Source organism: Esox lucius, chromosome 22, assembly GCF_011004845.1.
Source record: "Esox lucius isolate fEsoLuc1 chromosome 22, fEsoLuc1.pri, whole genome shotgun sequence".
Lineage (NCBI taxonomy): Eukaryota > Metazoa > Chordata > Actinopteri > Esociformes > Esocidae > Esox > Esox lucius.
The window spans coordinates 21,696,481-21,710,196 of record NC_047590.1 but is presented as its reverse complement, the minus strand read 5'-3'; the positions used below and the strand labels follow the sequence as shown (position 1 = coordinate 21,710,196).

Genomic DNA, 13,716 nt, shown 5'->3' with positions numbered 1-13,716 from the left:
GTTTGGTTAATGATGCTGTGTTTCTTGTTCTCTTCCTTGAAATGTTGTTAGTGTGCCTTTGTGGGGAACTGTATTATTTTTTCTCAACTTCCCTGGTGAAGTTCCCCATGAGACATTATTATGAAATTGTTTCACATGGAATTTATATGTGCATGCGTTAACGTGCATTCTCATTATGCAATACTCAGTAATATCCATACTATGGTTAAGACTTGATTTTACTTTTCGTTTCATTCAACACATTTTTTTTAACTTTTTCATTATTGAAAATATACTCACATCAACATATCACAGCAAATCGGTACATTGGTGTTAAGTAGTACTGTGAAACCTTTAACTTATTAACTTGTGGCTGAGATGTTGAGCTTTTATTGAAAACATTTTATTAGTATTCTCTGGATGTATGACATTTGGAAATAATTTATATTTATTTATTTGGATCATATTTAAAATGTTATTTATTACTCTTTACATAAGGCAGACATTGTTATCCACAGTGACCTACCATAAATTTTCATGCTTTTTTGCACTGGCCCCCTGTGGGAATCAAATCCTCCCTGGCGTAGGATCTCAACAAGTGAGCCATTGGGGCTACATTTTTCAAACTATTTCATACTAGCAAAGATTACATTGAAACCAAACATGGGTAAAATTGTGTTTCTGAGTCATATGAGGGGAGCATCCCATTTCCACATTATGTAGAGTGACACCCCTATAGAATGAAAGGTATAAACACATTTAAGTTAGCAGAATTAGACTGTGAGACATTTTTCAAATACAAGTGACAATAAGTGGTGAGATGTAGTTATCAAATATACTTTAATTTCAGTTGATTAAGCCTGCCTGGTAACGGAATAAAAAAGAATCAGCTAAAAGATTTGCAAAAAAAAACTTTTTTCCTGATACAAAAACATAGACAAACAATTACATAGTTCCAGACAAAACCAGGCCTCAAAACACATACCTAAAAGAAACATAGATTCTCTACTGTAAAGATATAATTTGTCTCATGTGAAATTACACACTGCATTTGGAAAGTATTCAGACCCCTTCACATTTACCACGTTGTCACATTACAGCCTTATTTCTAAAATAAATTATATTGATTTTATTCCTTAACAATCTACACATAATACCCCATAAGGCAAAGCAAAAAAAGGTGTTTAGAAATGTTTTTATCATTTGTGAAAAATAAAAATGAGCCTTGCTCCATATTGCTCATGTTGACTTTACATAATTACATCCAACTATTTTGAACAACTGTACTTTTTTTTTTTTCTTAAACAAATTGCTGTATATTTCACAGCAACCTAGATGGTAACATAAAAGTGTATGTAAATAATTACAATAAAATGTAAAAGAAACTAATAGGTCTAATAAGCTGTTTTATTAACAGGCATTGTGGAAAGAAGACTAGTCTTATTTTCTCTCTGATAGTGAGAGGGTTGAAATATGCAGTACTATGGCCAAAAGCATATTGTTCAGAGCTTTTATTTCAAGGTATATGTCAATGTCCCTATAATTATGCAAGGCATCGTAGATGTTCAAGGTCCCCCCCCCCCTTGTTTTTAGCATGGGCCACAAATACAAGTAAAGCACATTGTTTCGGAATGACAATATCCAATCTTTTAAAGATCTTTGCTGGGAACTATTGATAAAAACCTATTCTGCCACTGAGAAAGGTTTATAGTTTGATATATCATAACTACCTTAATGCCCATGATTACATAAGCTCATATTTTATAACATTTATCCCAGTCATATATTCCTGTATGGTAGGTCACATTTTGCCTTTTTATGAACAGCATTGTAGTATTCAGTGCACTGCCCTCTATCCATAGTGCACAGATTGTCCTCTGATAAACAAGTGATCTCATTATATGGGTTTTCCTCGTCAAGAGCATTGATCTGGTCGTATTTCTCTTGTAGGGGTAAAGTAATTGGGGAGGCCAGGTAGGAGCATGGGTAAGAATTATTCAGGTGCTGTGGGATATAAGAACAGTCGTCAATCATGCAATGACTGAGAGAATGAGAGAAATAGTAAATGCAAAAGGACACGCTCACAAGCACAATTGTAGCTAGGGTCACTTCAGTAGAACATTATAGGGTATGTGCTCTCACAGGAACAGAGAGATATGCAGAGCCTATGTGTTGTCAGTAACCTTCAAAAGTTCCACGCTGGTGGTAACTACTGCTCAGAATTAATCTCAAGTGTGCCAAAAAGCACATGGTTGATCCTAAAGAGTTCTGGAACAGTTCCACATTAAGAACCTCACCAACAGTCAAGCATGGTGGATGCAGCATCATTACTGGGGATGCTATGATGCCAGGCCATTCCGTCCGTAAAATATGTATAAACACTAGGTTCCCTTTCATCCCTTTCATTAGGTTTTGGTTGAAGATCTGATTCCATTCAGTGCAAAGAAATGCAAAAATACTAAGAATTTGATAGGGGGAGAATACTTTATGACACTTTATCAATTAGCGCAAAAGCATTCGTTTTGGAATCCATTATTGCTTTCTTTCGCCAACTGTGAATGGGATCTCCAACATTTGTCTCAAAACTCAAAAACAAGGATCTCAACTCAAATGGGACTACAGACAACATTACTGTCCCGTTATAAATGTACAACATTGCAGTTAAAGATTAAATTAGAATGACTGATGTGGTGATACAAACCCGAACATGCACATAATGACTTCGTCTGAACCAAAGAAAAATGTATCCTGTGCGAAAATATGATCAAATAAGAACGGCCTGTACAACATCCCTCTAATATACTCACCTAAATCCAGCAGACTTTATGGCCAAGTTTATCTGACAAGTATTAGATTAACATTTCATGGTTCCATTTTGGGAATAAAAGTATCCATTGATTTTAGGTGAACAGAACTGTCTAAATCTCATACTTTACATGCATTTTCAAATTGAGATTAATTTCTACTCATCAAAATTTTATAAGCTGTCCTTTACACAATAGTACTGTTGCATTTCATATTATCTTCTGTGGAAACATTTTGCTATATAATATTAATATTTCTCATTATTGCTTTCTTGCTGAATCCGCCAGTAACACTTGTCAAACCTGTTTCCACTGACATTTTTATGACTTTGATATGGGGTGTAAGATATGTTAAACATCAAGGGTGCAAAGTCTTGTAAAATGTCTGAATTTGAGATTCCATAATTTGTCAGAAAACTATTTTCACGTCAATGAAAAACATTCACTTTTTTTGGATGTTTGGTTTCTTGCTTTAACCCTTGGTAGCCTATGGGGCTTTCGGCCGGATTTCACTAGTGGGACATTTTGGGTCCTAGATTCATTTCTGTAACAGATACAACCTATTATGATGTATCCTTTTAATAGCAACCCCTCTGGCTACAATAAAAACACATAAAAACAGACTTCTGGGTCAATATTTATAAAACTCATCTGTTTGACAGGCAAAAAAAATGTTTTCGGAAAACATTTCTGCCATTCAGCATCAAGATTTTTTTTTTAAAGCATTATTAGATTTTGTGTCAATGGTATTTCCTCATACTTTCATGCCTTTACTATCAAATTACACTGTAATTGGGTTGAAAATAATGAAAAATAATATAATAGAAGGTAAAAAATATAGGCACCCCCAAAAAATGTGGTTCTTCTACCTAGAAATAAAACATTATGAAATAAATAAGATTGAATGTAAAATCCCATGTAATAGGTGTAATGACTCAAAACGGCCAGCAGATGGCAGCACTAGATCGCTAGTTACGTTTGGACTTATATATTTTATAAACTCAGAAAAATTACCAACTTCTTCCCAAAAACTCAAGAACATCCCCATACTATTTTGACTAAATATTAATTTTTATATCTTATATATAATACAAACGATGTATTATGGTTAAAAACATCATATATAGTGATGTACACGCTTGTAATATTTATACTGATGTACAAATGAGCCTTTCTAAGATGAATAGGCAATGTCGTTGCCTGGTGAAAAGTTCTCATAGCAACCCAAACTATACAACTATACAACCCATATTATACACGGAAAACCCCAATTATACACGGAACGCTTCAGGAAAGTGGCTACAAATAATATACCATTGGAATCGGACGATTATGGAGAATCTATTTTTCGAAATATGTATGCAAATTAGCACTGTCCGCGGGATCGCGGACGTCGACCATGAAGCACAATGTCCGTCAGACTGACACAATGGAAAACTCAGGAGGCTCCTTTGATCCAGTATCGTTATACTTCCTCTGAAGGTAGAGCCCAATGAGCTTAAGCGGGTGATTTAAGTAAGTTTACAAGACAAAATAATATAGTGCCTTGATACTCGCCTGAAAATATATTATAGTCTAAATAGGATACATTTCCCCGTAATGGAATCTGTGCAGTCTTGATTTGAGTAGAATGAGAAAAGGCAGAAGGCATATTGCACTAGTCTCACTCGGAAAGAGCCTCAAACCCAATATGGTAAGAGGAACAATCTATTAACTGGAAACCTATGGGTGTGCCCTTTAAACCAGTGCATCCATTCCAGTGGGGAGGTGGTTATGAATTATTTTGCGGCGAGGAATGGACAACAAAACTGAGGAACCTAGAAGGGAGTGTGGGGATGGGGCAAGAGCTCAGGTCCTTCTTCGCTTTAAGGTGGTAGCAGCCCCAAGTGGCTCAGCCAAGCCAGTGTCAATGCCTCACAGTTCAAGCACTAACCTTCTAGTTGTGAATGTGTTATGCAAACACTAGACCTAATAAAGAGAGTCCCTTCACAGTCTGGCATTCTATTGATATGAGTGTTGGATATGAAAGAAAGATGTTCAAAACATTTAGAAATTGCTACAGTGTTTGCTCCGCCCTCAAAGAGCCGCCCTGCCCATTCATTCTGCTGAGCTGGTACATTCACATCATCAAAAACCGATAGCAGTTTCAGTAGTACCTTTGCATATCTAATTAATATTGTGTCAAAAGCCAATATTAATAAAACATCCTTACATTTAAAGTGTAATGTTTTTCTGCCAGCCATTTTAAAACTCATATAAGCACACAAAATTTACCTTTTTGAAGTGTTCAGGTAGCTTAACTTTGGGGTGGAGGAACTTTCTCCCTTTGTAAATTACACAGCAGATTAGGAAGAGTAGTAAAAAAGCCACCATAAGCAAAATGACCAACAGTCCTTCAGACATCCTTGGTTCTACAACACAGAGAGAGGACACCATTCACTTTATTTCACACAGATAAACCGTGCTCAGATTCAGTTCCATTGACCTGCATACAAAAGCTAAAAGAAAAGAGAAGCTCACCTGTGCTCATTAAACATGTGATATTGCTGTACTCCTTTTCAGTATAGCATAGTGGTACATACATCTGGACCTGAACGCAGTATCTAGTGTTGGGTTCCAGTGGTGTCAGCTTGACCTGCTGCTCAGCTGCCTCCTTTATCTCAGACATCTGGGATCACAGAATTACCATATATTTATAAGGGACTGAACTAACTGAGTAAACTATTTGTCAATTTTGGTCAATTTAAATACAGTAGTGTGTAGCTCCAGGGGTTGCTGAGTCGTTAGGTTAGAAGCAGTTATCTTTTGACTCATTTCAATTGTGTCAGTAAGGCCCAAAGCACACAGGACCCATTACCAATTAACTGAAAACTCCAGATTCTTCGTGAATGGGCTCACTTTGACTGCTGGAAGGCTGATAATCACATATGGTTACAAGAACTGCATCTGTTACACAAACAATTAGTTATTGAGTTTGTTGAGCAGAGACTCTGCGTATGTTGTTCTCCAAAGCTGTGTTAATTATCATCTTCAACAATAAATTAGTTGCATTTATTGTTGCATCTTTTGTACAATTATCAGTCTTAACACATTTTTCCTTTTTTTCCCTAGTGCACATAAAACAAAGTTGTTAGTCGCAGCAGTACGCTGGAGGAACACATATGTATCCAGAGTATAATCCTATTTGATGCCAGCCATTTTAATAAACTATAGTAAAAATCAGGACATTCAAGTCAGTAAAACAGCTGTTCAAAATAATGTTTTTTTTTGCAAAATGCACATTGTACAAAGAACTACACAATGTTATGATATGGAATATTATGATTCAGCGATTTATGTTGTGAGATGATTGGTATATATACTTAAGACAGTAAATACCTTAACAGTTTTAACTGTAAAAATATATTATATTTATATATAATATGTAATACAATATATAGATCTTAATCAAGAAATACATATTTAGCTCAAAAATCACAATTATTGCAACCCTGATACACTGAAAAATCTTATGTAAATGCTTAAATGGAAAACATGTTCTGTTACTGAAAAGTATAAAATTGTGTCAAAACAGAAATGAAATGCTTTTTAGTTTGTAAAAGCAATAGCAATTGCGGCATTGGCATGCAAGACAAAGATGATAGTAATGCAATCAAATATGGAGGAGAGTGTTTCAGAATAATGGAGAGGCAAAGCAAGCTGGTTTCAAAGTTAGTATACTGACAAATTGGCAACAACAGAGAGATTTGCTGCAAGGGACCCATTAAGTCAATGGATGGAATATGTTGCGCTCCTAGTACATAATAGAATGGCTATTATATGTAGAAAGTTAGATAGCTAGCACCTGGCTATGAAGCACTATAAGCCCACTGGCTAGGCTACTGACTACATGGAGTGCATCCAGAAAACCGGTAAACTGGTGGCCCTTTTGTCTTTTTACATTTAAAAGAACAGTAACCAGCAAATTGCACGTTTTAACCAGAAAGGTAGTAGATAAATGTAGCTGCCATGAACAAAAGTTGGGGCTAATGACTTTCAAGAGGGCAGGATTTCTTTGTCATTTAAATTACGCTATATGGGCTTCGAAAATACACTGACATGCGGATATAGGGGTGTACCGATTAATATTGTAGTTGAAAATGTTTGAACTGTGAAATTTAAAAGGAGTTTGCAATTATGTGATTAAGTAACTGCACTTAATTGATTGTGGCCTGCTGTTACCACCTCCACAAATCTATGCAAATGATTGTGTACGGTTCATGTAATGGAATTGGCATTAAATTAATTGCACTAATAAAACCGTTAAAAACAACTATACTGCTCCATACTTGCAGGCCTATTATTTATTTAACTTATGTAGCAACAGTAAGACTCTATATTAGAGATTAGTCAGCAACAATAAGACTTCCGAATTTCATATGTTGCCTTAAAAAAAAAGGCTATTTTGTGTCTATAATTTGTGTTGTGTAGGCTACCTTTTCAAAGGGATAACTATGTGGGGCAAATAATAATTGAAACAAAATTACAAAATGTTAATAATTCTTTACATAGTTAAAGAATATTATAAGGTGGGGCACACTATGGAAATGGTTAGAGCTTTTGTATGCTAATGTAGAGTACATTATCTTATATTTAAAAATCCTATTTTGATATTATTGTTTTTTTATTTGCTTGTGCACATTTTCTTTGGAGATTGATTGTGTCATACATCCAACCACACTAGATGTGTTTACACTGCACCTTAGCCTAGGGCTAAGAGCATCCTAAGCCCTGGGCTAAGGGCCTCCTAAATTCAGGGATAAGCACATTTTCACACTTTTATATTTTGAAGTGGGACTGCACCACTCTTAGCCTAGGGCTAGCTGGCCATGCTCTGGAACAGGGTTAGAACCGACTTTTCAGGGCTAGCGCCAGAAAAACTGTGACAAAATAACCAATGTGAAACGGGGTCAAGGATGAAGCCATAGAACGTTTATTGTCCGATCACAAAAGCTGCTCTTTCACTTAAGAACGAGAGTGGGAGCTGAGCAGCCCATGATTGTGGGCTTATTATGTTTGTCGGGGAAGGGCCTAAATTATTATTAATTATGCCAAGTTCACAAGGACCCGGTACAATTGCCTCAGGTACAATTGCCTCAATACATTTGTTAAATTGAGACAGTTGCATCAATAGATTTTCAGGTTGCTTACCCTGTTGCTCCGTGTGGTGTGTGTGTGTGTGTGTGTACTCATAAGCTGACTGGAAATAAAATTGCACCTGCAACACCAAAAACACATTGCATGGATCATTGGTATGGTATGCTAGTAGTCGATATCTTCTGTTGGAATCTATTAACTCTGGGTTCAATATGGGTGAGGATGGACTTTAATAATTGAGCTGGATATCTGTCTATTCATTGCAGACCATGAGGAATGCTAATGAACTGATTGTATTGACAAAACACGCCTCGTTATTATGTTGTAGCTTCTCATTCTTTGACAAACTGTCCATTTGTGGTTACTTATAAGATGTTAAATGAATGTTTTCATCTTCAATAAAGCATTACGGTCTATAATTCCTGACATTTTGTGGAAAAACACCAGATTTGCTATTGCAGGACAATTATACTGAGAAAAAAGTATTTATTGGTGATTTAATACTTGATATGTATTAGATGTCAAGTTTTCTGTTTTTAAGAAAATCTCATGCGGAAAAAGACTGGAGAACCCTGTAGCAACTAGACGGTGGACTGGGAGGATATATTCAGGGTTGTTTCTTTTGCTTCTCCCATTCTAGGGTGCTGTGAAACCACACTATACAAAATTATGACACAGGCACATACATCATTGAACTAATATTGTAGGATTTTCTCTGTGTGTAACGGTTATGTTGCTCTTACATTTTTCTTGTCAGTCTCCTTCCAGTATCTTATATTGTACGCCACTGTGCCATACGCTCCCTTCAGCGAATCGATCTTTAGCACCGGATCCTGAATGTTCACCTCTATGAATCCTGTAGCTCCTCCCTTGGTGACCAGAGTGACTTTGGGAGGACCAATAATTGCTAAGGAGAGAATAGAGAAAGTCAAAAATGTATGTCAACAGTGAGATGTCAAAAACACAAATACTGAGCAGCACAGAACTGTACTCATGGCAGGTGCCATGATTTATTTCAGCCAGCCAGCATGTGTTCTTTCAGCCCAATGTTCTTTCAGCACTACATTTGAGCTCTGTATAATACAATAAACACACATAATGTACTATATACTTTATTTGTTCATACTTACTTTCTTTTGTAAGACTAAAGCTTTTGTTTGTGGGGATCTCTACCCAACTTGAGTTCTCTCTCTGATGCTCTGTTCTCACTCTGAATTTGTAAGTTCCATGTACACTGCGGAGTCTTCCAAAGTCACACCTGCACTCTTTTGTACCCATGCATACTGACTGAAAGACCTTAATCAGAGAATGCCTGTCAAAGATGATGACATTATTGTTTGGTGGTATGCTGTGAATAAAGGATATTTAGCCAACTTAAGAAATTCTAACAATTGTTAACAGTTTTGACATCAAGTTGCTTTAAGGAATCCCCTGCACACAGGTGTTCATATAATTGTCCATTGTGATGGTGTAAGTGTTCAGAACTTCCTCTTTAAAGATCCCCATTACACACTGATACACTCAGCTTACGTACACTTCAGGAACTGTCATGTCAGTGAAAAATCTTCCAGTAACCTATTGGAATGAGGATCTTTAGAAGCAGTTTATATTCTTTTATATGTTCTTTTTACTCCTATATTAGATGTGGATATGTTTGAAATGGATGCTTTGGGAATAAAGTTGTAATGTTTGACATAATTTATTAATTATTATTGAATACAGTCCATATTTGAATGGTGATTTTATTTGTCAATATTGTGACTGGTATTTCGCTTGACCCTAGTGGGCAAATGTTATGAGTAATTGTATCTTTTAGGAACAGGTGTTTCAATACTATATAATTACTTTATTACAACTTTGTAATTAACATGCATTGTGTTTTTATATGATTATCTAGCCAGCACATTAAAGGCTTTTTAACATTCAAATCCACATGAGTACCAGGAATAGATTTTTGTCACGCTACCCAGTTTACATTGTTCTTTGCTATTTATTAATGCATGTTTTCTAAAAAAATAAAAAATGTTAACATGAAAATGTAGAGGATTAACAAATGACACATCTACACTGGCCATTGGAAAACACTGTAGCTATAAGTTCAAAACATAATTCCTAATTGACAAACCAAATAAATGTTGTCTTAAACTTTGTCTTACTTGTATTCAGCTGTGTAGGTAATGTCTCTGAACAAAGGTAGGGGATTATCCCACTTCAATATTGCATCCATGTTGTGAGAGACCATTGTAACATTTTGTGGCGGTGGCAGGAGTGGCACCCCTATCGAATTTAAAACACAAACACATTAACAAATGATCATTATTTGAGAGTTTTTTCAAATACAAGCAACAAATTAGAATGTATGTCAACAGTGAGATGTCAAAAACACAAATACTGAGCAGCACAGAACTGTACTCATGGCAGGTGCCATGATTTATTTCAGCCAGCCAGCATGTGTTCTTTCAGCCCAATGTTCTTTCAGCACTACATTTGAGCTCTGTATAATACAATAAACACACATAATGTACTATATACTTTATTTGTTCATACTTACTTTCTTTTGTAAGACTAAAGCTTTTGTTTGTGGGGATCTCTACCCAACTTGAGTTCTCTCTCTGATGCTCTGTTCTCACTCTGAATTTGTAAGTTCCATTTACACTGGGGAGTATTCCAAAGTCACACCTGCACTCTTTTGTACCCATGCATACTGACTGAAAGACCTTCATCAGAGAATGCCTGTCAAAGATGATGACATTATTGTTTGGTGGTATGCTGTGAATAAAGGATATTTAGCCAACTTAAGAAATTCTAACAATTGTTAACAGTTTTAACATCAAGTTGCTTTAAGGAATCCCCTGCACACAGGTGTTCATATAATTGTCCATTGTGATGGTGTAAGTGTTCAGAACTTCCTCTTTAAAGTTCCCCATTACACACTGATACACTCAGCTTACGTACACTTCAGGAACTGTCATGTCAGTGAAAAATCTTCCAGTAACCTATTGGAATGAGGATCTTTAGAAGCAGTTTATATTCTTTTATATGTTCTCTTTACTCCCATATTAGATGTAGATATGTTTGAAATGGATGCTTTGGGAATAAAGTTGTAATGTTTGACATAATTTATTAATTATTATTGAATACAGTCCATATTTGAATGGTGATTTTATTTGTCAATATTGTGACTGGTATTTCGCTTGACCCTAGTGGCCAAATGTTATGAGTAATTGTATCTTTTAGGAACAGGTGTTTCAATACTATATAATTACTTTTTTACAACTTTGTAATTAACATGCATTGTGTTTTTATATGATTATCTAGCCAGCACATTAAAGGCTTTTTAACATTCAAATCCACATGAGTACCAGGAATAGATTTTTGTCACACTACCCAGTTTACATTGTTCTTTGCTATTTAATAATGCATGTTTTCTAAAAAAATAAAAAATGTTAACATGAAAATGTAGAGGATTAACAAATGACACATCTACACTGGCCATTGGAAAACACTGTAGCTATAAGTTCAAAACATAATTCCTAATTGACAAACCAAATAAATGTTGTCTTAAACATTGTCTTACTTGTATTCAGCTGTGTAGGTAATGTCTCTGAACAAAGGTAGGGGATTATCCCACTTCAATATGGCATCCATGTTGTGAGAGACCACTGTAACATTTTGTGGCGGTGGCAGGAGTGGCACCCCTATCGAATTTAAAACACAAACACATTAACAAATGATCATTATTTGAGAGTTTTTTCAAATACAAGCAACAAATTAGAGCAATTAAAATAAAGAAAAAAACACTTTCAAATACAATTGCTTTAGTTTGCATGCTATAGTGGAATGCCAAATCAAGCAAAAACATATTTAAGTACATATTATGATACTGGCCAGTGAAACCAGAACCTAAACAATGTAAGAAAGTTCAACATTGTCAGTGTACATACATTGATGTCTAGTCTAAAATAAGTAAAGACCAAAACCAGGAATGTATACACAAACCTGAAATGAATAGAAATCCCAAAGTGATAAGAAGATAAAATGCCATCTCAAAGTGCTGTAGGGTTTTTCAGTTGTAACAATGAATGTATGACACACTGGACCAAGGTGTTTGTTAAATTCTAAATCTAAAAATCTGAAACAAACAGTTGTTTTTTCATTAGTAGACAGTGAGGAAGTAAAACAGTCATATTTCCTCATTTCCACAAAAACCTTTGCCCTCCCATGAGGTACAAATGCTCATTATCTATTTGTTATATCAACATGAATGTGTCAGATATCAACATGAATATGCATCTGCACTGTACCGGTTTTGTGCTTTGTATACTTTGTGTTTAAAGTGTTCAGTTTTTATTTATGAAATCCAAACACAAATCTCTACATTCCATACATGTGGCCCGTGTGTAGGAAGTTTCTGGATGATGAAGGCATTGATGCCATTGACAGACCCTCAAATTCCCCTGAGCTGAATTAATTTGAGAACCGCTGGAACATTATGTATAGGTGCATCCGACACCACCAAGTAACATCACAGACTGTCCAGGAGCTCACTGATGCCCTGATCCCGGTCTGGGAAGTGAACCCCCAGGACTCTAACTACCGTCTCAACAGGAGCATGCCCAGATGTTAATGGGAGTGCATACAGGCATTTGGAGGCCATACACACTACTGAGTCACATTATGAGTTGCCGTGATGAAATTCACACAATTTGTAACAGCCTGTGATTTCAATTGTTTACTTAGATTTTTGGTGTGAGTTTGAATCCAGCCCTCAATCGGTTGGTGATTTTGTTTTCCAATGACAGTTGTTACGTCATGTTGTTCTCAAAAAATTACAAAGTAATGTACAGTAAAGGTTTTGATCTTTAATATGTTTAATTCATCGAGACCCAACGTGTGATTAAAATGTCCCCTTAATTGTTTTGAGCAGTGTGTTAATTTCTAGACCAAGAGCCATGGAAATGTTCCTCTGAAAAAAATCTGATTTGTTGTGCAGCCAAGCTTGTGTAGAGATAAGACAGTTCTGACAAGTTCAAGGAAAGGTAAGAGGAAGATATATTCTGTTGCCCTGTGTTTAAAAAAAAATAATTAAGTCCAAGATGTTGACATCTTTCTTGACATCTATCTAATGACAAGAGGTCTGAGTTATAAAGATGCTATGTCTTTTAATATGGATGATTTACAAGAAAATGATGCCATAGTCTCAAAGTTTGTAGCTAAGATGTACCAGAGTAAGCATGATAAGCAAATGTTTAATTGCATACAACATGTTCAATCTTGTGAATCGTTTAATTTGTGTCATGGTGGTTGAAGTAAATCTTGTGTATGTCAATTTTATTAATAAAAAATAAAACAATTTGTAAAACCACATCAATGTTTACATAGTATTTTTCATACAACAATTATTCATGGTAAAACATACACTTTGACAATGAATCACAAATAATAAATAAGCATAAAATAAAAACACATTAAAATGGAAGCCATACAAAGAAAGCTTTGGTTTGTTGATAACAAGTTGCTGGTGGAGTGGCTAAATCATCCATTGTTTCGCCTGATGTTTGTTTATACAAATGTATTTTACGCCTTACAAGCGCATTTGGAATAGTTGTAAAAGGCATGTTGAGACATGCCATGGCCTCTAAAAACACCCCCCACCCCAATGGCCTTCTATCATCAGCAATTTTATTGTTTGTTGCCACACTGCTAACCAGGTCTAACAGGTGCGAACCCTTGATTACAGTATTCCATGAAGTCAAATCTTTAGACCTGTTCATTCTATTAAGAATATATTCAACAT

At 35.6% G+C, this 13,716-nt stretch overlaps 1 protein-coding gene across 2 annotated transcripts; it reads right to left on the bottom strand.

The window, feature by feature from the left end:
* Positions 1-955: 955 nt before the first annotated feature.
* On the bottom strand, positions 956-12,024 carry LOC105008771 (interleukin-10 receptor subunit beta). 2 transcript variants are annotated; one of them, XM_029116772.2, is made up of 9 exons: positions 11,919-12,024; positions 11,497-11,617; positions 10,471-10,652; positions 10,076-10,196; positions 9,050-9,231; positions 8,663-8,826; positions 5,304-5,451; positions 5,058-5,194; positions 956-1,983 (listed from the first exon to the last, which is right to left on the bottom strand). In XM_029116772.2, exons 1-9 carry the CDS (start codon positions 11,962-11,964, stop codon positions 1,759-1,761), a joined length of 1,326 nt encoding a protein of 441 aa, XP_028972605.2. In that variant the 5' UTR covers positions 11,965-12,024; the 3' UTR covers positions 956-1,758. The 2 variants fall into 2 exon arrangements, with proteins under 2 accessions (XP_028972605.2, XP_019899951.2); XM_020044392.3 differs by lacking the exon at positions 10,471-10,652.
* Between the last annotated feature and the right edge of the window lie 1,692 nt (positions 12,025-13,716).

What these genes read in the sequence shown, in the direction of transcription:
- LOC105008771 (XM_029116772.2), bottom strand. Translation starts at nt 11,964, where the DNA reads ATGGCATTTTATCTTCTTATCACTTTGGGATTTCTATTCATTTCAG. An exon ending in CTTTAGTCTTACAAAAGAAA is followed by an intron (nt 8,827 to 9,049) that starts GTAAGTATGAAC and finishes TTCTCTCCTTAG; the next exon opens with CAATTATTGGTCCTCCCAAA. An exon ending in CACATGTTTAATGAGCACAG is followed by an intron (nt 5,195 to 5,303) that starts GTGAGCTTCTCT and finishes TCTGTGTTGTAG; the next exon opens with AACCAAGGATGTCTGAAGGA.